Source organism: Prionailurus bengalensis, chromosome B3, assembly GCF_016509475.1.
Source record: "Prionailurus bengalensis isolate Pbe53 chromosome B3, Fcat_Pben_1.1_paternal_pri, whole genome shotgun sequence".
NCBI lineage: Eukaryota > Metazoa > Chordata > Mammalia > Carnivora > Felidae > Prionailurus > Prionailurus bengalensis.
The window spans coordinates 46,201,080-46,225,522 of NC_057355.1; the positions used below are offsets into that span (position 1 = coordinate 46,201,080).

At 35.3% G+C, this 24,443-nt stretch overlaps 1 protein-coding gene across 2 annotated transcripts in view; it reads left to right on the forward strand.

Annotated features, from left to right (window-relative positions):
- The window catches only part of ADAM10 (ADAM metallopeptidase domain 10), a 133,616-nt gene that overhangs the window by 55,939 nt on the left and 53,234 nt on the right, over positions 1 to 24,443 (forward strand). For both annotated transcript variants that reach the window (XM_043555321.1, XM_043555322.1), the window contains exons 3-5: positions 4,674 to 4,792; positions 6,776 to 6,934; positions 23,080 to 23,180. In XM_043555321.1, coding sequence (XP_043411256.1) covers positions 4,674 to 4,792; positions 6,776 to 6,934; positions 23,080 to 23,180 — 379 coding nt within the window. The remainder of the gene's footprint in view (positions 1 to 4,673; positions 4,793 to 6,775; positions 6,935 to 23,079; positions 23,181 to 24,443) is intronic.

Below are 24,443 nucleotides of genomic sequence, written 5' to 3' on the forward strand. Positions count from 1 at the left end.
ACATGATAGACCTCTATTCATGATGAGAGTCCTGGTCCCTGGGACTGTTGGATTACACAAACATACTTTTTTTTTTTTTTAAGTCTATTTATTTACTGAGAGAGAGAAAGTGGGAGCAGGGGAGGGACAGAGAAAGAGCTAGAGAGGGGAGAGAGAATCCCAAGCAGGCTCCACGCTGTCAGTGCAGAGCCCAACACAGGACTCAATCCCTCAAACCATGAGATCATGACCTGAACACCAAGAGTGTGACACTTAACTGACTGAGCCACCCAGGTGCCCCTACACTGACACACTTTTAAGCAAGGCTTTTGCTTTTAGGTTTCTTCTCTATGTTGTTACGGTACTTCATTATTTGAGGCTTTTTGTCCTAGTATGACTTCAGTTCAAGGGATATACCTTTTATCCATTGTTATTTTCTTCTGAGAATCAAGGCCATACTCTCTTTAGTCAAAACAGCAATCATATGGAAAAAGGTAGCTTCTTTTTACTCAGTATTCTTAATGTTGTAACTGTTATAATCTACAGGAAAGGTATTTCTGTATACACAGATGTAGAAGGTACATGACCTTCCAGAAACTTTTATAGAATTGTATCCTAAACAAAATTTATTTTGTTGTTCTGCACCTAAGGTGGTTCTGGTACCTCTGTTTATTTGGTTTAAATATAGAGTGCTTTTCTAAAGCCTAGAAAGGAAAACCATTTGGTACAGCTATATCTTCAAAGCACTGAAGGTAGAGAATTGGGACCTGTTTATGTTTTTTTAAATTACTGTCATTTGTTAACTGATTTTGCCCTCCTGTAATTTCACTCCATTCTTTACATTTTTACTGTAAGAGGAAAACCAAGAAAGAATTCCGGTGGAACTAGTATAATTAAGATGAGAGATAAAATACTGTTGATCTGTAGAATCAATATAGTGGTTCAATCTGAGGGTAGAAGAACATCCCAGGTGCAGATAATGTTCTTTATACAGAGCATCTTCCCTCTCAAAGAAAATCTAAAGTTTATCTTTTTTTCCCATGTTTTTAAATTTAAAGTTTATCTTTGATGACAGTGTGCTATAATAATAATAAGAAAATTAAATTTACTGAAAGAAACATAGTAAAAGGGGACAGTTTAGTCTTAGTCTTAAAAGTGGCTTAAGCATTAATAACGAAAATTTCTTATGCTACTATTAAAATATAATATTCAGTGAAAGTTAAATAATATTATATTTTTGTCTCTTTATTATTTGTTCAGATCTGTTCAGGTTTTAAAAGACGATTTGTTCACAGAGACTGGTAATATTACATTAAGACCACTATAGCACTCAGCATGTGTTAGTTCGCCTTTTTTTTTTTTTTTATGTTTTTTTTTTAAGAGAGAGAGAGAGACTGAGCGGGGAAGGGGCAGAGAGAGAGAGAGAGAGAGAGAGAGAGAGAGAGAGAGAGAGAGAATCCCAAGCAGGCTCCTGTGGTATCAGCACAGAGCTTGATGTGGGGCTCGATCTCACGAACTGTGAGATCATGACCTGACTGACTATGCATGGGTAATTGAGAACTGATTTTATATACGATTTAGTCCAATTTAAATCAATATAGAGAATAATATTTTGTACATGTGAGATGATTTTCTTATGCTGTCAGTATCAGGGTTGGAAGGTACCTGCTTTAAGTGTTCTTTTTTTTTTTTTTTTTAATTTTTAACGTTTATTTATTTTTGAGACAGAGAGAGACAGAGCATGAATGGGGGAGGGTCAGAGAGAGGGAGACACAGAATCTGAAACAGGCTCCAGGCTCTGAGCTGTCAGCACAGAGCCCGACGTGGGGCTCGAACTCACAGACCGTGAGATCATGACCTGAGCCGAAGTCGGCTGCTTAACCGACTGAGCCACCCAGGCGCCCCTAAGTGTTCTTAAATTGTATTACAACATCCCTCTATATTTGCTATGTGCTTAGACATTTTAAGTGATGTAGAACTATTTTTTAGGGGTAGGGAGTGTAGCATAGATTGTTCTTATATTGAACTTAAATGTCTTTCTGAAGCTTATATCTTCCCTTTTTTGCATATAGAATATGCTCTGTTTATAACAGTTTTAGGGCATAACAGTTTTGCTGAATAATAAATCCTGAATGATAAATATATTAAGCCGTTGGACATTTAGTGTTTTAATCTCTTTAACAAAAGTGCTCGTTTTCAGATAGTAATTGTACAGTGAATTAAAAATATATATAATGATAAGTTAATGGTTTTTCAGAGTACTGTGATCCTTTAAAAATAATGTATATATTTACACCTGCATATACATTCAAGAATTTCCTGTCGTTTAGCAAAAATAATCTTATGAAAAGACAATGTGCAGCAAGAATTCAGGCAGGATTCCTGTTTATTCACGATAGTCTATTTTTAACTTTGTTTGGCTTTGTTGATTATTTGGGGCAGGAGATTGAAAGCTTAAGGTTCTAAGGATGCTTTTCCTAGTGTAGAGTCCTTGAAACAACACCTGAGAAGCTTTAGGAGTGGTTTCGTGAGAGTTTTAGGCAAGTAAAAAAATGAGTACAGCCTCAAAATAAAAGAGTGCCACAGTTGACATGAAATTAAAGAAAATATAAAGTTGAAAAAGGGACACTCTTTCTGAAGCTAATAAGTATACTGTGTTGACCATATTTACTTGAAAAGTGAGTTTTTTCTTTAAAATAAATTTTATTAAAGTATAATTTACATTTTTTTAAAGTATATGTGCTGCCAAAGTGAGCATGAAGTATAATTTACATAAAATAAAATACACAGTTGGCCCTTGAACAGTGTGGGGGTTGGGACACCAACCCTCCCAACGCAGTCAAAAACCCATGTACACCTTTGACTCCCCCAATATTTAACTACTGATAGCCTCTTGTTGACTGGAAGCCTTACTGATTATATACACTGTTGATGAACACATATTTTGTATGTCATATGTATTACATACTGTATTCTTAAAGTAAGCTAGAGGAAAAATGTTATTAAGAAAGCAGTACAGTACTGTATTTACGGAAAAAATTCTATGTGTAAGTGGACCCAGGCACTTCAAACCCATGTTGTTCAAAGGTCAACAGTACTCATTTCATGTGTATAGTGTGAGTTAGGTTTTGACAAATTTATATACTTGTGTAACTGCCATTCAAATTAAGATATAGAACCTGTTCATCATAGCAAAAAGTTCCTTTATCTGCCTTTACCCTTAGTGTCTCTCTACCCCAGGCAACCACCAGTCCACTTTCTGTATAGATAGCTTTTTGCCTATTCTAGATTACATATATATGGACTTATACTATATATGTTCTTTTATGTCTTCACAAAAGTGTGTATTTTTTAGTAGCTTGATATTTTTTTATTGCTGAGTAGTTTGCCATTGTATGAATAAGTCACAGTCTTTATCTCTTTACTTGTTGATAGACATTTGGGTTATTTCCAGTTTTGGTCTATTACAAAACTGCTATGGGCATTTGTGTCCAATTTGTTTTTATGGACTTTTGCTTTCATTTCTCTTGGGATAGAATTGTGGGTCAGAGGGTTTTCATATGTTTAACTTAAAAAAAAGTGCCAGTTTTCCAAAGTAATTTCACCATTTTGTACTTCTACCAGCCATGTGGGAGAGTTCTAGTTACTCCATATCCTACTAACATTTGGCACTTGCTAATTGAACACTTTAGTTCAGATTCATTGAGTAGAAATTGTGCTATGTGCAGACTTTTATGACAGTTATAAAAGAGACTTGATATACTTTTAAGAGTTTAGTAATGATAGCTAATTAGTTGCCATTTATTATACATCTCCTATGTGCTGGGTACTGTGTAGCCCTTAAAAAAGTTTTACAAGATAGAATGTATTATCTTCATTTGACAGACTGCAATCCTTGGCTAGTAGATTTTAGACATAAGATTTGATTTCAAGTTTGACTCAACCCTAGATTCTTTATTTTCACCTCAATATTTTGGTCTTTCTTGTTAGTCTATAGAGGACAATTGAGTATGATTTCAGCTAATATCATGGTCTTTTGGGCTTCTCAAATTGAACGGAGGAAGATCTAATGACAGAAGAATTAAAAGTCCCAAGGAAAAAATAAGAGTTGAAAGCTGTGCTTTTGTATGTGTGTGCGTCCGTGTGTGTGTGTGTGTGTGTGTGTGTGTGTGTGTGTGAGAGAGAGAGAGAGAGAGAGAGAGAGAGAGAAAGAGCGAGCATGCATACTTACTTTTCTGAGAAGTCATTAATGTAGGTGCCAGTTTTTAATGTATTATTTGAGTTGTGAAGAGTAGGGGGAAATGGCAACATTGAAGAATAACTAAAGAGAGAAGGCAGGTAGTGGTGAATAATAGTAATTGGGTCTAGAAACGTGTTTTTATGTCCAAGCAACTTAGTTGCTGTTGGAATGAACTTGTTTTTACCACGTAGGAATCAGCCTGTAGACACATTCATTCTTTAATATATCCTAGACAGTTACTGTTTAATTGAATATAATTTAGATTTGTGTCATAACAACTAGATTGAATTTTAGAGCAAAATTTTTATAAGAGAAATCTTGGACAGTATATTTCCCAAGTAGACAAATTGTGTGAAACAGTTTATATTTTGCAGACCAAAAATTTAACCAAAAAATTGTTTAAAATTTAGGTCCTTTTAATTTCATTTTTTCCCGTTTCTTCTCTGTTTTGCAGACATTTCAACCTACGGATGAAGAGGGATACATCCCTTTTCAGTAATGAATTTAAAGTAGAAACATCAAATAAAGTACTTGATTATGATACCTCTCATATTTACACTGGACATATTTATGGTAAGTTGAACCTTAGAAGAATTCCTTTCTTCAGTTTTTTCTACACAAGGAAACACATGTATTTTGAGGTATAGACATATATTTCAGAAAGGTGGGATAAAAAACCAAGAGCACACTTTACACACTGTATGTTAGCCAATTTGCCGATAAATTATATTTAGAAAACAAAAAACAGAAAGGTGGGAGAGAGATCCTGAGGAGATTTGTAGATTTAAGTATATCATGAAGGATAATGGTCTTTGAAGAATGAAGTAACCCTTGGATCTATCTTTTCATGTATTTTTAATATTGAATTATATAGTGCCTCGTTTCTGAAAGGTATGATGTTTTGATTCTCAGTACCTACAAACTGTTAGTTTGAAAAAAAATTTTAATGGCTTTTATAATTTTCTAATCTTTCAAGCAAGAAATTGGGTGTGTTTTATAAGAAAAGAGGAAAAATCTAAAGGAAAACTGTAAAGATCATCTTAACAGCCAAAAATAATGTGACAAAGTTATGCATAGGAAAATCCATTCAGGGCCTTCCTTTCTCAGAATTTGTTTGCTGTGTTTACAGTTCTAGCAAATTTCTCTTACTACAGCTGATTAAAAAGGTACTGTGGGGATGGGGAGCACACTTCACCCAAGAGAAAGTTACATTTGACAGTTTAGTAGTGTGGGAAAAACAGTCAAAGTCTTCTGGAGGGATTAGAGAGGATCAAAGTAGTATTATAATTGTATATTGATAAATAAGATAACTCTGTTATTAAGACAGTGGACTGAAAGTTAAATTTCATTTCTATGTAATAGGTTTCTGCTCAAAATCATAACGTTATGAAAAATTAAGTTTTTAAAACTGTTTCTAATTTTTTTTATTATGCCAGACAAATGAGGCATTTCTATACTTACAAATTCTCACTTGTAGATGAAACTTGGTTAATGAAAGTTTTTTGTACTCTTTAATTTTGTAAACAAAGGAAAGTGTTTTTCTGTCAGTCTAGACTTTTAGTTTCAAACTATAGTTTTCTACTATTCCCTATTCCCTATTTATCTTTCTGAGAAGATAACTTAGTGTCTGCAGTTCTTTGCTAGGCGATGGCTAAGAAAAGTACAAGACTAATTAATAAGTTTGCAGGTAGAAATCATGTCATTTAAAATACCAGTGTCTTGGGTTCTTAGCTTTAGTCCTTAGTTAATTCACAGTCAGTTAATTAATGTTAATCTACAGTTTAGAAATTGTGGAAAGCCTGATACTTATTTTAGTGAGAAAATTTTAACAGGTAAATTTAACTTTTAAGCACCATCTTCCTACTTCCACTTCTTTTTGTCATGTGACGGTTGGTGCTCAGCTTGTCTTTGTGAATATCTCAGAATACCTTTTTTTTTTATCCCATATTTTCTTTCACTAGAGAAGTATAATTGATGGGACAGTATTACAAATCTAGTATCTTAAAAAGTATTATTGGATTACTTTTTGTTCAAACTACTTCTGAAATATTTGAGACTTTCTTATTTAAAAAATGTATTTATAAAAAAAGGATGCCAAAAGTCTCATGCAGATTATATCAGGTGGGAAAAGAACTTTTTGCTTATGGAATTAGAGCAAAAACCCAAAAGATTATTTAATATCTTTATTTTGAAAGTACATATTGTATCAGTGGATCTGCTTGCCTCTTTCTGAGTTTGAGTTAATGTAACAATTATTTATTGAGTGACTGTTGAATGCTTGCCAGGCACTATGCTTAGGTGCTAGGAATATGATTGCCAAGGAGAGATAGATGTTCTATTTCTGATTGTTGTCTAGTTAACTGTTTAGATTTTAACTAAGTAGTAGTTGCTGTTCACATCTCAGATTCAGCTTGATATATTTTATGTGAAAATTAGTTTCCCCAATAAATTTGTATTCACATTTTTAAAATGTATAAGAATGGCTTTTTAAAGGAGAATGAATTTAACATTTACCTGCAAATTAACTTTTCAAGAGTTTGTTCCTTTCATTAATAGGTGAAGAAGGAAGTTTAAGCCATGGGTCTGTTATTGATGGAAGATTTGAAGGATTCATCCAGACTCGTGGTGGCACATTTTATGTTGAGCCAGCAGAGAGATATATTAAAGACCGAACTCTACCTTTTCATTCTGTCATTTATCATGAAGATGATATTAGTAAGTACTTAAATTTTATCAAGTAGCCTTTCGCAGAGGAATATAAATAGTTTAACGTATGTGAGACATACAAAGTCTGAGGTGAAAATAGTTTCACAGCCAAAGTCTCAACTTAATGAAAAATAGATCTATTATAAAGAGTTGATTTCCTTGTCAGTCCATGCCGTTCCTACTTTGTTGATATGATACAACCAATTCTATATGAACTATGAGTCAACAACACTGATTGAACTGCAAATTCTATATTCTGATATCAGCCGGTCATTTAATGCTATAATGCCTTTGTGTGTGTGGCCTACTGAAGTATCATTATCTTCTTATGTAAATTTCAAGGTGGATATTTGTATAGTGTTTAAGGAATATTTTAGGTATTTGGTAATATCTAAATCCTTTGAATATTTCTTTTTGGAATCCTGAAGTAATGATTTCACTTTAGCCTGGTAAGACTGAAGGTTTATCATGTTAGATTTTGTCCTCTACCATGGTCTTTATATGATGGTAATTTGTCAGGAGAGTCCTTGTTTTACATTTTCAGAGTAGAAAATGTACTTGGACTTCTCCTTTTAATTTTACCATTGTCCATATATTCATGGTCATCTAATCACAAGAATGCTTTCATGAAATAATGCAGAAATACATTCCTGTATTTTATAATGCCTCTTGAATACTTATATTTTATTTTTGACTATAATTAGACTAGCCTCTTAATTTTTGCCTATTTTCCTAACTTGGTACCTTCCTTCTGGCTTCGTTTTCCATTCTACAGCCAGAAATTTATTATCAACAATTTCATTCTCACTCCTAATAATGTATTGGAAAGCCTAACTATCTTGACTTTCTGCTCTATCAGCTCTGACAGTTTCCATACTTTTTCAGTCTCTCCAGCTGCTTGTTATCGCTGATGCTGGATTGTTACAGAAAATAGCATAATTATTCTAGATGGGTTGCATTTATGACTTTAGCTACTTGCTAACTCACAAATTCATTAATGCTACTTGGCTATATTTTTATTCATCCCTCTTTGATTCCTTTTCCAGTTCTCCCTCCTGGTATTTCAGACGCTTCTCAAGCTCTAAGCTACAGTCCTCTTCACATGTTGGAATATGAATTCCTCTGCCTTCCTTTCTTCCAACAGAATTACAATATACTTGATTTGTGTGTTACTTTGTAATTTTTTAGTAATTTAATCTTCTTGCAGGTTCCCTTTTCTATCAGGGTATATAAATTCTTCAGCTGTGGTTTCTGTTTCTTTTGTTCCTTAAACATACCAAATATTATTTAATCTCTGGAGCAGATTATTTATAGATACTTAATGAAATCTTGAAACATTTTCCTTATAATTTCTCAAAATCAAACAAGACCTTTTGGGAAAGGAGGGAGAGGAAGAGAATAATGGACAGATTTTGAACTCATGTTTTTAATTGTGTTATAATCAAATGTTATCCTTTGCTGATTTATACTTCCCCATCAGCACCCTATACTGTGTTTGTTCTGCCTTTTATGATTTCTGTTATTGCATCTTCTCTCATTTCCCTCCTCTTTTCTGTTTGTATGTAGGTTAAGCATATTCTGCTCTTTTTTTGCACTTTTATTTCTTCCTGTCCTATAATTGCATTTTTCCCCTTTGCATCTTACAGTAACTTCCAAATATCTTCCTTTATGTCAACCTTTCTTTTTCCCCAAAGATAATGAGTTAGCTTGTAGGATCAGTGAACTTGAATGTGACTGAGTTTTCTATTCTTTTTTGGCATTTAACTTTACCATTGGTTTCAGCTCTTATTTTTTATTTATCCAATTAAAATATATGTTCATGCCTTTTCACATTCTTCTTATTATATACCAATAGTGGGATTAGAGCTTACAAATAGTAATGTCAAGAGTGATTTTGTTCGAATGTTTTCAACCATTTAAAAATGTAAAAACTTTCCTTAGCTTGCATGCCAAACCAAAGGACTCAGGTGTGCAGCAGCCTGTAGTTAGCTTACTCCTTTTCTACAGGACAGATCGTTCACTTTTAATTGGCTGTCTTTTTTTAATGTTTATTTATTTTTTGAGAGAGAAAGAGAAAATGAAAGGGGAGGGGCAGAGAGAGAGAGAGAGAGAGAGAGAGAGAGAGAGAGAGACAGAATCTGAACCAGGCTGTGAGCTGTCAGCACAGAGCCCAACATGGGCTCGAACCCACAAACTGTGAGATCATGACCTGAGCGGAAGTCTGACCCTTAACAGAGTGAGCCACCCAGGTGCCCTTCCCTTTTAATTGAGTCTTTAACCTTTCTGAGTAGAATAATTAAGGTTATAGTACTAATAATAGTAGTAAGAACAGTTATTACTGTTTAATGTATGCCTGGTGCTATATAAAGTTTTTTGCTTGCATTATTTCATTTAATCCTCATAATTACACTATCAAGTATAATAGGCACACATAGTCCCCTCTCCACAACTTTATATATGAAGAAACTTAAGGCTTAGAAAACATGTCACTTTATTATGGATCTTGTATTCTTAACCGTGTGCTTTTCTGCTTCACTCAAGGGAAAAAACTGTCAATTCTAACATTACTCCAAGGATTTCTGGGGCTTTTCTGAAATCTGTAAGCCTCTCTAAAATGACACATTTGCAACTTTTGTGGTTATAAGCCAGATTCTCTCCTCAATATATTTAGCAAAGGATATTCTACTTTATGACTAATTAAAAGGGAAAGATTGGGGCGCCTGGGTGGCTCAGTTGGTTAAGCATCCGACTTCAGCTCAGGTCACGATCTCGCGGTCCGTGAGTTTGAGCCCCGTGTCGGGCTCTGGGCTGATGGCTCAGAGCCTGGAGCCTGCTTCCGGTTCTGTGTCTCCCTCTCTTTCTGCCCCTCCCTCGTTCATGCTCTGTCTCTCTCTGTCTCAAAAATAAATAAACATTAAAAAAAATAATAATTAAAAAAAAATAAAAGGGAAAGATTTTCCTTTAATGTATGTTATTATTTTCATAGAATTTTCTTAAGTCCTAATAATTTATTTTCACAACTTAATTACTGTGTGATTGTTTAGATCACTGTGTACATGCTTGAGTGAACTTAGTGTCCGTGTGTGTGTGTGTGTGTGTGTGTGTGTGTGTGTGTGTGTTATTCTCAGCAGAAGTAAATGACCTGTGAGGTATACCACCTTTGGGTATACCAACTTTGGGTAGGCATTCTGATGAGAATTTGGTTACTCTTCTTTTAATACTGTTTTTGCACCTGTTGGCATAAATCTATGAAGCCACCATGGAGAATGATATTGCTGTTCTGGAGAACCTTAGGGAATGGCTTCTGAGGTGGTACAAGAACATAGGCACAGTTTTCAGTGAAAATATTTAATAACTTCTCCAGTCGCTTTGATACTCAGATGTGGTGGTGATAACCACATGTATTTATCATCTTAAATTCACGCTTGTTCAATTCTGTACTTAGTAGTAAAAAGCACTTTCTTCTAGTACATAGAAGTGTGAACAGTTATGACAAGGGTCAGAGTACCACTTAATCCCTTGTTCATGGCTTGTAAATTTGTAAATTAGATAATCTGCATAAGCAGTCTTGCTTTCTTGCCTATTTATATTCAGACATTACACTAAGAATTCATTGATGTCGCTGTTTTTGGTTTCAGCAGCTTAGGGAGTGTTAGAATGTGGATTTAAAGGTGGCCTTGTAGATCAACTAGTTAAAACGGTTTCAGGGTTTAATTCATTTGGTCAGGATCATACAAGTTAGTGACAGACGTGGTAGGGAGAAAGCACAAGAGGTAATGTGTCAGAGAACTGAGGCATGCCATGTGTATGAGAGTGGAGTAGAAGGGAAATCAAGATGATGCACTAGAATAGCTTTGTGACCTTATGGGAAGGTCTTACTTTTTTTATGCAAGTAAATAGGTCTCAGTTTCTATGTATAAAATGAGGGCATTAGACCAGATCTTTAATATCCCTTATCTCTTCTAAAATTGGATGATGTCTAACTACTTTTTCTGTAGAGCTGGAAATATTTTTGATTTTGCTGATTATCAAATGACTATATAAAAATTACATTTTTGCCTGTAAATGAAGTAGAAGTGTGTCCACTGCCATTAACATTTTTCTTTTAAACGGTTGTGTAATATTCTGTTGTTTCATTGGTGAGTGTATTGTTTAGCAACCCATCAACTACGTGGACATTTAAATTCCTCCCCCCTTTTTACTATTAAACATTGCTGTGGTATACATTATCTTCAAAACTGCTTATATGTAATGTATACTATTTGATAGTTTTTTGGCATTTGTGTACATCTGGGAAACTATTACCATTGTCAAGATAGTGTATGTATCCATTTCCCCCCAAAATCTTCCTCCTACTCAGTGTAGTCCTTCTCTTCTCAACCCTTTTTTCCTCAGGCACTAAACTGCAGGCTAGTTTTCATTTTGTAGAATTTTATGTAAATGTGATTTTATATTATGTACTCTTTTTTTTAAGTTTATTTATTTTTGAGAGAGAGAGAGAGAGAGAGAGAGAGAGAGAGAGAGAGAAAGCACATGCTCATGAGTGGGGGAGGGACAGAGGGAGAGGGAGAGAGAGGATCTCAAGCAGGATCTCTGCACAGAGCCCGACATGGGGCTTGAAGTCATGAACCACGAAGTCATGACCTGAGCCAAAATCAGGAGTCAGATGCTTACCTGGCTGGGCCACCCAGGTGCTCCTGTATTATGTACTCTTAAAAAAAAATCTGACTTCTTTAATTTAGCACAATTTTTTTGAGATTCATCTATGTTTTTGTGTATATTAATAGTGCATTACTTTTTATTGATGAGTAGTATTTCATTGTATGGATGTTTATGCATTCACCTGTCAATGGACATTTGGGTTGTTTCTAGTTTTGGGTTATTAAAAATAAAAACTCTAAAGCTTTTGATAGTAGCCCATCAACTACTGATTGATTAAACATCATTTTACATATGATAAATTTGAAAAAAGACAAGAGGATGAAATATATACTAAGGACTTTTAAATGCCTTGATCTGTTACCTGAGCTCTAGAAAGGAGACATTTTGGAAACTTAAGATGAACCTTGTGGAAGCAAGAGAGCAGAAGAAACACTGATCTTATAGATTCTTTTTCCCCCAAACCAACACTCATCCTTCGAAATGCAGTTCAGAAATAATATTTCTAGAAGTCTTTTCTGGCCCGTCAGTTCTGGGTGTCCTCTCTTTACTGCCATTTATGTATCGGTGAGTTGTTGCTGTGTTTTGAATCCAGCAGTTTACAGGTCAGTGGTCCATATGATTGACCTCTGAGAAGAGGCATGGAAGGAAGACAGCTGTTGACTGGATGAGTAATTAAATTCAACCAATATTTAACTGTTTATGAACTGTGGATAATTGCGGCAACACTTAACACTTGGTGAATTTAAATGGATTCTTGTTTATATATGTCTAATATCCCAGCTAGACTGTAAGTTCTTTGAGGATGTGTACTCTGTGTCTATTTATTCTTGTATTGCTGATGTATTAAGTTTGTTAAAACTTAATAGTTTTTTTTTTTCTCATTACTTCTTTTGTAAAGAAATTGATGCAATGAAAAATAACACTGACATACAATTAGGAAATTTATGTGCATACATGCCCTCATTTTGAACAGGTTCTATTTTATGTGAATCTGTAAAGTAGTTAGGGATTTAGAGCACACCTTCATGTAGAAACAGTTTTAAGTTGCAGACAGTTCCTAGTTATTGCGGATGGAATGAAGGCCAAAAGGAGGTTATTGGAGTCAGCAGTTTATAGGTGTTTGGTTAATGGATGACCTTTGAAGAGGAATGGAAACCAGCTGCTGACTGAAAAATTAAATTCAACAAATGTTTATTGATTTGTGAATGTATAGGAAGGATTAAGACTTCAAAAGAAAATCCTTCAGGGGAATTTCCAGTCAGTAATATTGTCAGAATGTGATAAATGCTTAAGCAAAATGTCATCAGAGTATGAGGGTAGTGCACACTGAGGGAGCCTTAGGGATCCTTAGGAATACTTCTTAGGGGAGATGGCATTTGACTTGAACCTTGAACATAGGGTAGACTTTTGGCTGTTAGAGAAAAGAATCTCTGAAGACGGGAGAAAGGTAGCTATTACTCTGGCTGATAATATTTGTTTTTAGCTACCACAGCTCAGGGACTTCAGAAAAGAAATGAAACTGGCATCTTCCTTGGCCTGGACTCACCCATTTTCTCTATCCCAGACTGAATAAATGGAAATAATGGTCATGTTGATTCAGTATGTTACAGGTTTTCAATACATGTTTCAGTTGTAAGTTTTACAGGTTTAATGATTAATTATTTTAAAAATTTGGGTGGTTGACACATGATTATTTATTAACATTATTTGAGTGCCTAATTTGTATAAGATAGTTTGAGATCCTGTGGACACAGAGGGTCTTAACCTAATGCACCTTAGAGTCTAGTGATTCTCTTTATAATTGATCAGAATAATAGAGCAACAGTTCTCCTACTGACCTGATGCCCATGATCTGCTTGGCTCCCAACACTAACCCTTTCTTCTTAAAAACCAGGGATAGGGAAGGACATGCTTGTCTCAGCTTCCCATTTCTGTTTCCTGGGAGATGAGTATTGTGAGTATATGTGGAAAAGGGGACCATCTTCAGCTTCCTCTCCTTCCCAGGGACAGTCATACTATGCCTTTCTTCCCGTGTTGTCCCCACCCTCCCCAAATAGAAACTGGATGTGGAGAATGGGGACAGGGTGTTTGGGAGAAAGGGACTCCTATCCCCTGGAGTTAGAAGAAAGGACATTTGGGGTGTGTCCTAGCTATTCCTTTATTCCTCCAAACTCCTCCTCTGTTCTAAAATAAAATAAAATAATAAAATAAAAATAAAATAAAATAATAAAATAATAGCCTACTTTCCCTTTTTACTCTCCATCAGTGAATCCTTGTTGGTTTTTGGCAACTTTAGGAATAAATGGCATTTTTGTGGGCAAGAACCCTACCCACCTACCCTCCAGATATTAACAAAACAGCTTTTTGTTCATTGTCTGTCTGTGGAGTCCGTCTGTTTTAAACTCAATTAATACAATAAAAATTAGATTATTTCATTGGATTTGGTAATTTATAGCATGTTAATGGAGAGATTACACCAAATATTTTGACTGTTAGAGTCATCTCATAGGCAAGACCTTGGTTTTGCAGTCACATTTCATTTGTTTTTTCTTTTAAAGTTTATTTATTTTGAGAGAGAGAGAGAGAATGCATGTCCTCACACACCAGCACATGTGCAGGGGAGGGACAGAGCGAGAGGGACAGAGAGAATCCCAAGCAGACTCCGTGCTATCAGCGATCATGTGGGACTTGATCTCACTAACTATGATCATGACCTGAGCTGAAACCAAGTGTTTGAGGCCTAACCGACTGAGGCATCCCTGCAGTCAAAATTCTAACCTGTCAGTCACAGTGAGGTGGGGGAAGCCTTACTGGGAATAGTGAGGATGCAAGGTCTACTCTAGTTAGGATGCAGTAAGCAGTGGGTGTTTTATGTACCAGTTCTGTTGGACAGAGAATCTGAACAGTAAATATTTCCCTCTTCCTGGAGTAGATGATTGAGAGTTAACTGGAACTGTTTCCTGCTTGAGGTAGTATCACAATATATGTATTATTTATATTTGTCCCTCCTACAGCAAAACAAAAGCAAGAGTTTGGCATGCAAAAGAACTGGAAGAAAGGCAATAGATTTAAAGCTGATCTTTGTTTTAAATAGGCTGAATATTCTACACCAATGACTCATTCTTTGTGAAAGAATATGCTGTTTGGCCTTTTCAGGGGAACTACAGTGCATCCTGTGATTTAGCATCACAATGAGGGCTTATTCATTAGTTGAACAAAGACTTTTTCTAGAAATGGGAATTATATTGTCAGTAATTTTAGAGGGAAAATGTCATTGTCCATTTTCATAGTTAATGTGGTGACCAGGGAAAATAGGGTCTTTTAGAAGTTTTGAAAGTATGTAGGGAAAATTCTACACTTGATTCCTTTTTTTTTTTTTTTCCTGTTGGGGCAGTTTTGTGCTGACAGGATTTGAAGCATATGTAAATATTGTTTTGTTGCTTTGGAAATATATTTTTTACCCTAAATATCCAACTTTGAAAAAAGTATATCTCTAGTTGATGATATATAAAATACAATTTATAAAGAAATAAAACACTATATTTTTCTTTAGATCTAATTCTTCATGTTTCTAATGTTTTAAAGTATGGTGTACTAAATAATAGTTTTATTATTTTCATTGTCCTATAGATTTATAAATAATAGGAGTTTTAGTATTGAGAGTTTTACTATATTTAGTAAAAAGGTATTAGTATTTTAGTATTTAAATATTTTAAAGCCTGGGAACAATTATAATTTTCCCCATTGATATTAAGATCATAGTTTGCATAGTTTCACCTGGCACGATCAGTTTTATTGCTGCTGTTCATGTGGTAAAGCAGTGAGTGCCTACAGTTAACTGGGTAAATAAGATTGAGAATGGACTCTGGAAATAAAGTATCCATGCCAGGTAGCACAAAGGAGCTGCTAGGAGTTACAGATTATGATTTTTGAGTGAGAATAGTCATAGTTACCAGTTTTTTCTAGGCCTATTCATTTGCAGGGGTGTAGGTAGAAAGTTCATTTTAAACAGGATTTGGTTGAGAGTTGGGATTGGGAAGGGAAAGGAAGTTTTAAGCCAATGCGGTGAAGTAATTATGATAATAATCGACTATTGGATTTAAGCTGAATAAACAGAAGAAAGAATATTCATTGATAGATAGTGAGCAAGGTGGTAACATTGGTAGATGGAAAGTTTTTAGTGGTGTTGCAGGATTGTTGGAGGGAGTGTTGTGAAAAGACAGCTCATGGAAAGAAAGTAGGATGTGCAAGTTGAGACTGTAAATGGGTTTCACTTATTAGTAATGACAGGTTCAAAAGAATTATTATGTAAGTGAGAACTTCAAGTAGGAGAAGATCATTGGAGAAAAGGTTAGTGTACTGGAAGGATCATCAACATTAATGTTGGAATCACTAAGAATTATGTTGGGATGATGTTGGAGAGTGACAGTGAGTTAAGAGCTAAAAATAAGGAAATAAAGGGAAGTAGTGACCTGGGGGGCAGCAAATACCTATAATGAGTTAGAGTAGTTGGTGGTATAGTCTCATGAGTATAAAAGCTGGGTTACAATGACAATAGTCCTTGAGGGTCCCAAGGCAGAAGGTGGTAGATAGTTGTGAGTGTTTAGAGACATGAGGGGCAGGGGAATGTCTTCCCTAAAACAGGAAGAGTTTTTGGGTCCCCCCCTTGATTCTTGCTGGAGCCTGCCTGATGGAGTTGGATAGTGCTGCAGGAGTTTCTTGACTCTCCCAGGTGGTGGACCAGAGGAGGTGATTTTCTTAAACATAGGTAGTCTCTTGATTCCAGCCGTACAACTTATTGGAGGTGGGATGAGGCTGAGTGATCTTCCTATAGGCCGTCCTTTCACCCTGGGGAATAATGGCCTGCTAGGTGATGGTTGTGTTCTTAAGTTTCTACTGGCTTCCTTTCAACTGCTGCTGATGTTAGCCTATAGATGGTGTGCTATTATACTAGTATTTGTTTGACTTCTTTAAAATATATATTTTTTTAATATTTATTTTATTTTTGAGAGAGAGAGTGTGAGTAGGGGAGGGGCAGAGAGAGGGGAGACACAGGATCCAAAGCAGGCTCCAGGCTCTGAGCTGTCAGCACAGAGCCTGATACGGGGCTTGAACTCACGAACCGCGAGATCATGATGTGAGCTGAAGTTGGACACTTAATCGACTGAGTCACCCAGGCGCCCCAATATGTGTTTGACTTCTGACTGTGGAGGAATGGTAGAAAGAAATCTACCCTAACATCAGCTACATGTATAGTGTCACAAATATGTATGTGTGGGTACACCTATGTATGTTTATTTATGTCTGTAAATATATTAGCTTTATGTATTTTATCAAATAGATGAGATACCCTTTAGGCAGTACTTGTTTGCTTACCTTAACCTTAAAAAAATTTTTTTTTAATGTTTATTTATTTTTGAGAGAGAGAGATGGAGTGTGAGCCGGGCAGGGGCAGAGAGAGAGGGAGACACAGAATCTGAAGCAGGCTCCAGGCTCTGAACTGTCAGCACAGAGCCCTACACGGGGCTTGAACTCACAAACCGCGAGATCATGACCTGAGCTGAACTTGGATGCTTAATCAACTGAGCCACCCAGGCACCCTTGTTTACCTTAATCTTAATGCTCGAATGCCAAGCATCAGTGGCAATGTATTGATGACAAGAGTGTCAATGTGTCTAGTATTATTAATATCTGGAAAGTATTTATATTTTATTGGGTTACTATATAATAGGGACTGCTGGGTTTATATAAATCAGACGTGTATATTCTTCTTTGGCTTCCCTTATTGTATTAAAGAAAATGATGTTACACTTTAAAACAGGGACATTTTTGTTTTGTATCTGAATTCAGTAAGATAATACATTAAATGCCATGCACATTTACTGGTTCAAATGTTTGGAAGTTTAAATTCTCTTTTCCAGAAATACTTTGTAGTAGCTCTTTTTTGCCTGTGTAGAAACAGATTAAAAATATATTTGTTAGTGTGTTTTGAATGGAGGTAAATCCCAATTCCTATCATGATCAGATTATTTTTGTTATTTCTCAAGTGTGAATAGTATCAAGCTAATCAAATGATTTATATCTTGAAGTATTTTAGTTGAACTAAATTATATATAATATATATATAAATTATATATAACAAAAATGTTATTTTGACATATGTATTATGTGGTGGACTTATAACTACATTGCTAACAAGCGTCACAGCTCTTTTGCTTTCTAAAACTGAAAATCTTGCATTGAGTAAATTTTGAAAAACTCTTTGAACAGTGATAATAGTACATTTCCCTAAGCATGTAAAATATTTTATCTGGATAGTATAGGATTTATGAGATTTATCTTTAGTTAAAAGATAGAATTATTACTGTACTGTATCAGTCTTCAACTTAACTATATGATGATTTTTTGGCAAGAGTTCTGACTGGGGATAAGTGAAAAGTGGTTATAAATGAAAACATTCAGAAAATGACAGTAAATACTAACACTGCTAAAGAATTTCTGATATCCTAGTCTAAGATTATTTTGGTACTGTCGGTGATTGGAAAAAATTGCTAAATGCCATTGGAAAGCAGGTATAAATGAATTGTTCTGTTCTCCTTGACAAACGTTTTCACCATGTCTTAAGGCATTGCTAACTGCAGTACCAAATAGCTCCCATATTCAGTGACAAAATGCACTAAAAATTCATTAAACTGTGACAATGTAATGTGAGTATTCCTTATTAGGCAGCTTTTCTTCAATAAGTAATTCAGGAATCTGGGATACTTTAAAAAAAAAAATGTTTACTTTTGAGAGAGAGAAGAGAGGGTAAATGAGAAGGGAAGGAGGCAGAGAGAAAGGTAGACACAGAATCCGAAGCAGACTCCAGGCTCTGAGCTATCACCCAGATGCAGGGCTCGAACTCACAAACCGTGACCTGAGCGGAAGTTGGATGCTTAACCCACTGAGCCACCCAGGTGCCCCAAGAATCTGGGGTACTTTATTTCATGCTGTTCCCAGGTTATCTCCCAGGAGACATTCAGGTGAAAAGAGCATGGAGGATCCTGGTTAGTGCACTTCCCTACTGCTCACATTCCTTCAACTTGAACTTGGCTATATGTCCTACCTAACTTGGAACGGAGCTGGAGAATTCAGTCTGCCTTTGAACACAGGACAATGAGGACCTATTGGTCAATGGCTGCCAAACTAAGCCAAGAGTAAAAATGTTTATTATTTTTTTTAATGTTTATTTGCTGAGAGAAAGAGCTTGAGCTGGGGAGGGGCAGAGGTGGGGAGACAGAGGATCTGAAGCAGGCTCTGTGCTAACAGCAATGAAACCAATGTGGGGCTTGAATCCTAGAACCTGAGGTCATAACCTGAGCCGAAGTTGGACGCTCAACCAGATGCCCTGTAAAATTATTTTTCAAGTAAAAATTTTGAATAGTTAAAAACTTTTTTATTGGTTAAGTGACATACTGATATGAAGGGTTTTTGGGAAGTTTATATATTTTAGTAAACACATTAGTCCCTCTGCCCCCATATTCTTTCTTTCATTCTTCCCTTTCCTCTTTCTTTCCTTTCCCTTCATTTTCTTTCTTCCCTCTCCTCCCCTTTCCTTCCCTTGCCTCCTGTCCTCTCCTCCTGTCCCTTCTCCTCCCCTCCCATCTTTTTTCCTTTCTTATTTCTTTACTTTTCTTTTACTTTTTCCTTTTTCGTTTCCTTTACCCTTTCCCTTTCCATTTCCCTTTCCCTTTCCCTTTCTTTTCCTTTCCTTTCCTTCTAGTAGTTGCATGGCATGCGGGATGGGGAGACCAGGGACATTTAGGGAAAGTTCACTTGAAAATTGATTGTAATGATTTAATCACAGGGTTTGTTTTTTGAAAGGCTAAGTTAAATAGTTTTTTATTTGGGAGTGGGGTCATCAGTGTTCCATGCTCATGTGTCTGTGCTCATGTCTGTGTGAGAGATAGCAGTTTGGATTTGGCACTTATTAAGATGGTTTTAAGAAATATGATAAATCAGAACTATTGTTTAAAATAGTTCTTTTTTTTAAGTTTTTAATTTTAAAGAAAATACAGTTAATATGCACAGTTGTATTAGTTTCAGAGGTCAAAATAGCTCTTTTTTGTGTATGTTTTGAGAGATGTTTAATTCAACTATAAGAATTTCATCAGATGGTAAATATATATTTATTTCATTGAATTTAATTAGCCTAAGTAAGTGGTGAAATAGATTCTTATTAACTTAAATACTGACTTAATAAATCTAAATTAGGGCACCACACACCGACCCATTAATGGAAAAATAAAAACATGATGTACTAATTGAATCATAAATTTAGTTGCTTATCACATTGGAACAGAAACTAAACTTTTGAAAATGTATAGTTTCATCCATTTTATATGGCAAAATATTTTGTGTATCAGTAATTCTGAGTACAGTTTTTACTTATCTGCCTAGTTGCTGCCACAGTCATCAGCAGAGGGGTTCCTCCTTATACACATTGTTATCTTAGATAAACCATTTCCTTAGCCAGGAGTTCAGGGAAAACTAAGCCAAAGAATCAGTCCACATTCTTCGTTACTAGAGACTGGACTGTCCTAGCATGGGAGTAAAATAAAATAGTACAAAATTATGGATTTATAAATAATACCAAACTCTGAACCTGGCTTTTTAATAAAAATTAAAGTAAGGAGCAAAATTTCAAGGGACCTAAATTCTGTTAACTACAGAAGGTGTTTAAGTATGTGTATAAACTTGTCTATGAGTATGCCTGTATAATTTTTCCTTATTTATTAAAACGAGTGTTCTTGGTATGGAGGAACTTCTTCACGTGGTGGTTCAGGCAAGTTAGATTCCATTAAGAATCTGGGCAAGGCTTATTGGGATATTTTCAGGTTAAAATTATAGTATCAGAAGATGGTATTGTGGTGATAATAACCCCAAATATTCTAAAAGTTGAGAATTAAAAATCTGGGCATATTCATATTGAAAAACTTTTCAGCCTTTGTGGTAGATTCTTATTAGATACATGTTGGATGATATTGTATTTTCCCACAGCCAAACTTTGAAATGGTAAAATAATAAATGTATTAATTTTTTTCTCATTTAGCACTTCAGTTGTGTGTTTTCCACTTTGAAATCATTTAAGTTTGTTCCAACAATATTGCAGTCTTTTAGTCCTAATTTTATTTTGAAAATTTCAAATGTAAATTCATCCCCTAAAACACATATCCCTAAGCATATGTACATTTTCCTAAATAGCTAGTAGTGTTTCACCCCTAAAAATTTTAACATTAATACTGTACAGCCTAGAATAACATTTTTTCAGTTGTACTAAAAATACCTTTTTGACATTTGTTTATTATGTCTTTTTTAGTGTCTCTATTGCCAGGCTCCCCACCCTTAGTTCTCTCAACTTTTTCTGTTTTTTTTCCCCCTTTAAGTGACATTGCTGATTTTCACATGTCTAGGTCCGTGACTTAGGATATTCTGCATTTTGGTGTGTGTTTGATTGTTTATTCATGATTAGATTCAAAGAGCATATTTTGTCAAGAATACTGTAGAGGGAAAGCTGGGCATTCCTTATTGCATTACATCAAGACGCACATATCTTTCTACTACTGGTAGTGCTTCGCTTCATTACCTGGTAAATGAAGTGATCATTACCACATCTTTAGTGTGAAGTTATCTTTTTCCTTTATAATTAGTAAGTAATTTATGGGGTGATACACTCAGTGACCATGAATATCCTGTTACCTCATGTCTTTCACCTAGTGGTTTTAGTATCCATCGATGATCCTTACCTAAGTCACTTTATACATGTGAGGTTATAAAGTGGTACCTTTTTAAGTCTATCATCTCATATTTATTGATTAGAATTTTACAGCTTTTGCAGTCTTGACCTCTAATAAAAAACTAATTTAAAGTTTAAGTCAGAGTTATTAATATCAGTAAATGTAGGTTGTCCATACCACTACTTCTTAACTGCCAGTTTAAATTTGTATTGTATTGGGGCACCTGGGTGGCTCAGTTGGTTGAGCGTCCGACTTTGGCTCAGGTCATGATCTCACAGTAGGTGAGTTCGAGCCCTGCGTCGGGCTCTGTGCTGATAGCTTGGAGCCTAGAGCCTGCTTTGGATTCTGTGTCTCCCTCTCTCTCTCTGCCCCTCCCCCACTCATGCTCTGTCTCTCTTTCAGAAATGAATGAATAAATACCAAAAAAAAAAAATTAAAAATAAATAAATAAATAAATTTTGTATTGTATTATGATGAGCACTGGGTGTTATATGTAAGTGGTGAATTGCTTAATTCTGCTCCTGAAACCAGTATTACACTATATGTTAACTAGAATTTAAATAACTTTGAAATAAAATTATTACTATTTCCAAAGAAATAGGCCACTAGTATCCACTATAGGTTCTAGATTTTTTTTTTCTTTTTTAAAAAGTTTATTTATTTTGAGAGAACGAACGTGAGGAGGGAAGGGGCCAGGTAGAGAGGGAGAGAGAGAATCCCAGGCAGGCTCCATGCTGTCAGTGCAGAGCCTGTCGCAGGGCTCCATCTCACAAACCGTGAGGTCATGACCTGAGCCAAAACCAAGAGTCATAGGCTTAACCAACTGAGCCACTCAGGAGCCCCAAGGTTCTAGATTTTCTTAAGAAACTGCCTGCAGTATTTCTAATTATAGTTCTGTGTATTATGTCTTAAACTACTTAAGGACTTTTCAGTGCTTCCCCTCTCACCCATGTCTTGGTATTTTTATTTTGACAGTTCTCTTAATTATGGTAACTTGATTAAATTATGAAATATGTTCATGAATATGGAGAACCCTAATAAGGGAGAAGTACATGAAATTTGAGAGAATGGAATAAACTTTTAAAAGACTAAACTAAAATGGAACAGCTATCTGGAAATAGAACCAATTCGGTTAAAAATAATCACTGCTTAATTATAAAGGGAAAACAAATGATGATAAAATTGTTCCTGGCTAATAGCATTCACTTGAATTACACATGGAAGAAATTTAAACTCAGTCTGCTTTTACTATGCCATGGAGCATGTTCCTAAATCACTTTTCCTTGAGTCCAGTTGGTATTCATTGAAGGAATTCAAGCCAGTAGAATATTATATTAGTCTAACTGTAGTTCAGCTTGAGGTGTACATGTGCAGCATATGAAATTTGATGTGGAGGGAATGTTATAAATTACAAAATGACGTAAATTTCAGTATTAACATACTTCATATATCTGAAGCAGGAAAGGTTGGGAAAATTAAACCTAGAATAAAGAATATTATTGTTCTTTTTTAGAATTCACAAATCATCTATATGACAAAAATCTAGAGACCAGTGATATTTTATTGAGGGAAAACTTACAAACCTGCCAGGTTTTAAAATGAGAATGCTCAACAAGCATTGGTGGCTTTCATGAATTGTGACATTGTTTTTCATTTATCAGGTAATTAGTAATATCAAGCATGTGATAATAATGACATTGCTTCTTTGTGTTGTAGACTATCCCCATAAATATGGTCCACAGGGGGGCTGTGCAGATCATTCAGTATTTGAAAGGATGAGGAAGTACCAGATGACTGGTGTAGAGGAAGTAACACAGGTAAGGATTTTAATACTAGCTTGCATTTAAGAAATGGAAATGGTCTTTGGCATGTGTTCCTGCATTAAAAAAACATATGTTCTGGAATTTCTGAAAGATTTATGCCTCTGTGGAGAGATGATGATGGTGATGATTGTAAGTTAAAACTTCTTTAAAATTCTTTTAATGTTTATTTATTTTTGAAAGAGAGAGACAGAGTTGGGGAGAGGCAGAGAGAGAGGGAGACACAGAATTCAAAGCAGGCTCCAGGCTCTGAGCTGTCAGTACAGAACTTGATGCGGGGCTTGAACCCACAAATCTTAAGATCATGACCTGAGCTGGTCGCTTAACTGACTGAGCCACCCAGGCGCCCCAGTGACTATTGTGTTTTTTTTTTTAACTCTTTTTTTGACCTTCTTAAAAATAGTTATTCAAAACACAAATTTAAATGAAAAAATTATATTTATGGTAAACATTTATTATGTATTTTGTCATCCTTCTATAAGTAGTAAGATAGAGTAATGTTGCTTGAGTTTCTTGAGTCACACATGCAGATTTGTGCATTTCTTCATCTGCAGAGTGGGACAAACAATTCTATTTCAGGGGATCTTTCAAATACAAGTGAGATTTTATTTTTACATTTGTTGAACAGTTATGTATCAATCTTCTAACATGTTAAAGACTGGTAGGTTCTGGGAGTATGTGGAAATGAAGGTACAAGCTTGTTCTCAAAAAGTTAATACAACTTGACCCTTGAACAACATGGTAGGTAGGGGTGCCGACCCTCATGCAGTTGAAAATCCACGTGTAACTTTTGACTCCCCCAAAAACTACTAATAGCCTACTATTGACTGGATACCTTACTGATAACACAAATAGTTGATTAATGGATTTTGTATGTTATATGATCATATAGTGTATTATTACAGTAAAGTAAGCTAGATTAAAAAATGTTATTAAGAAAATCGGAAGGAAAATACATTGACAGTACTGTAGTTTATGTATGGAAAAAAAATCCACATATAAATGGACTCACACAGTTCAGACCTCTGAAGGGTTTGTTCAGGGATCAACTGTAGTTTAATTGAAGACAGAAACAATTGAGAATGATAAGAGATAGAGGAGGATTAAGCATAAAAGGAATAGTTAATTTAGTCTAGGAAGTATTTGAGGACAGCAATCAGAAACTAAAAGAATAAGGAGAAGTTAGGTTGGCTGCAAAGAGATAGGAAGACAGGAGGAGTAGTGTATACAAAGGAGAGATAACAAGACCAGTAAAAATTT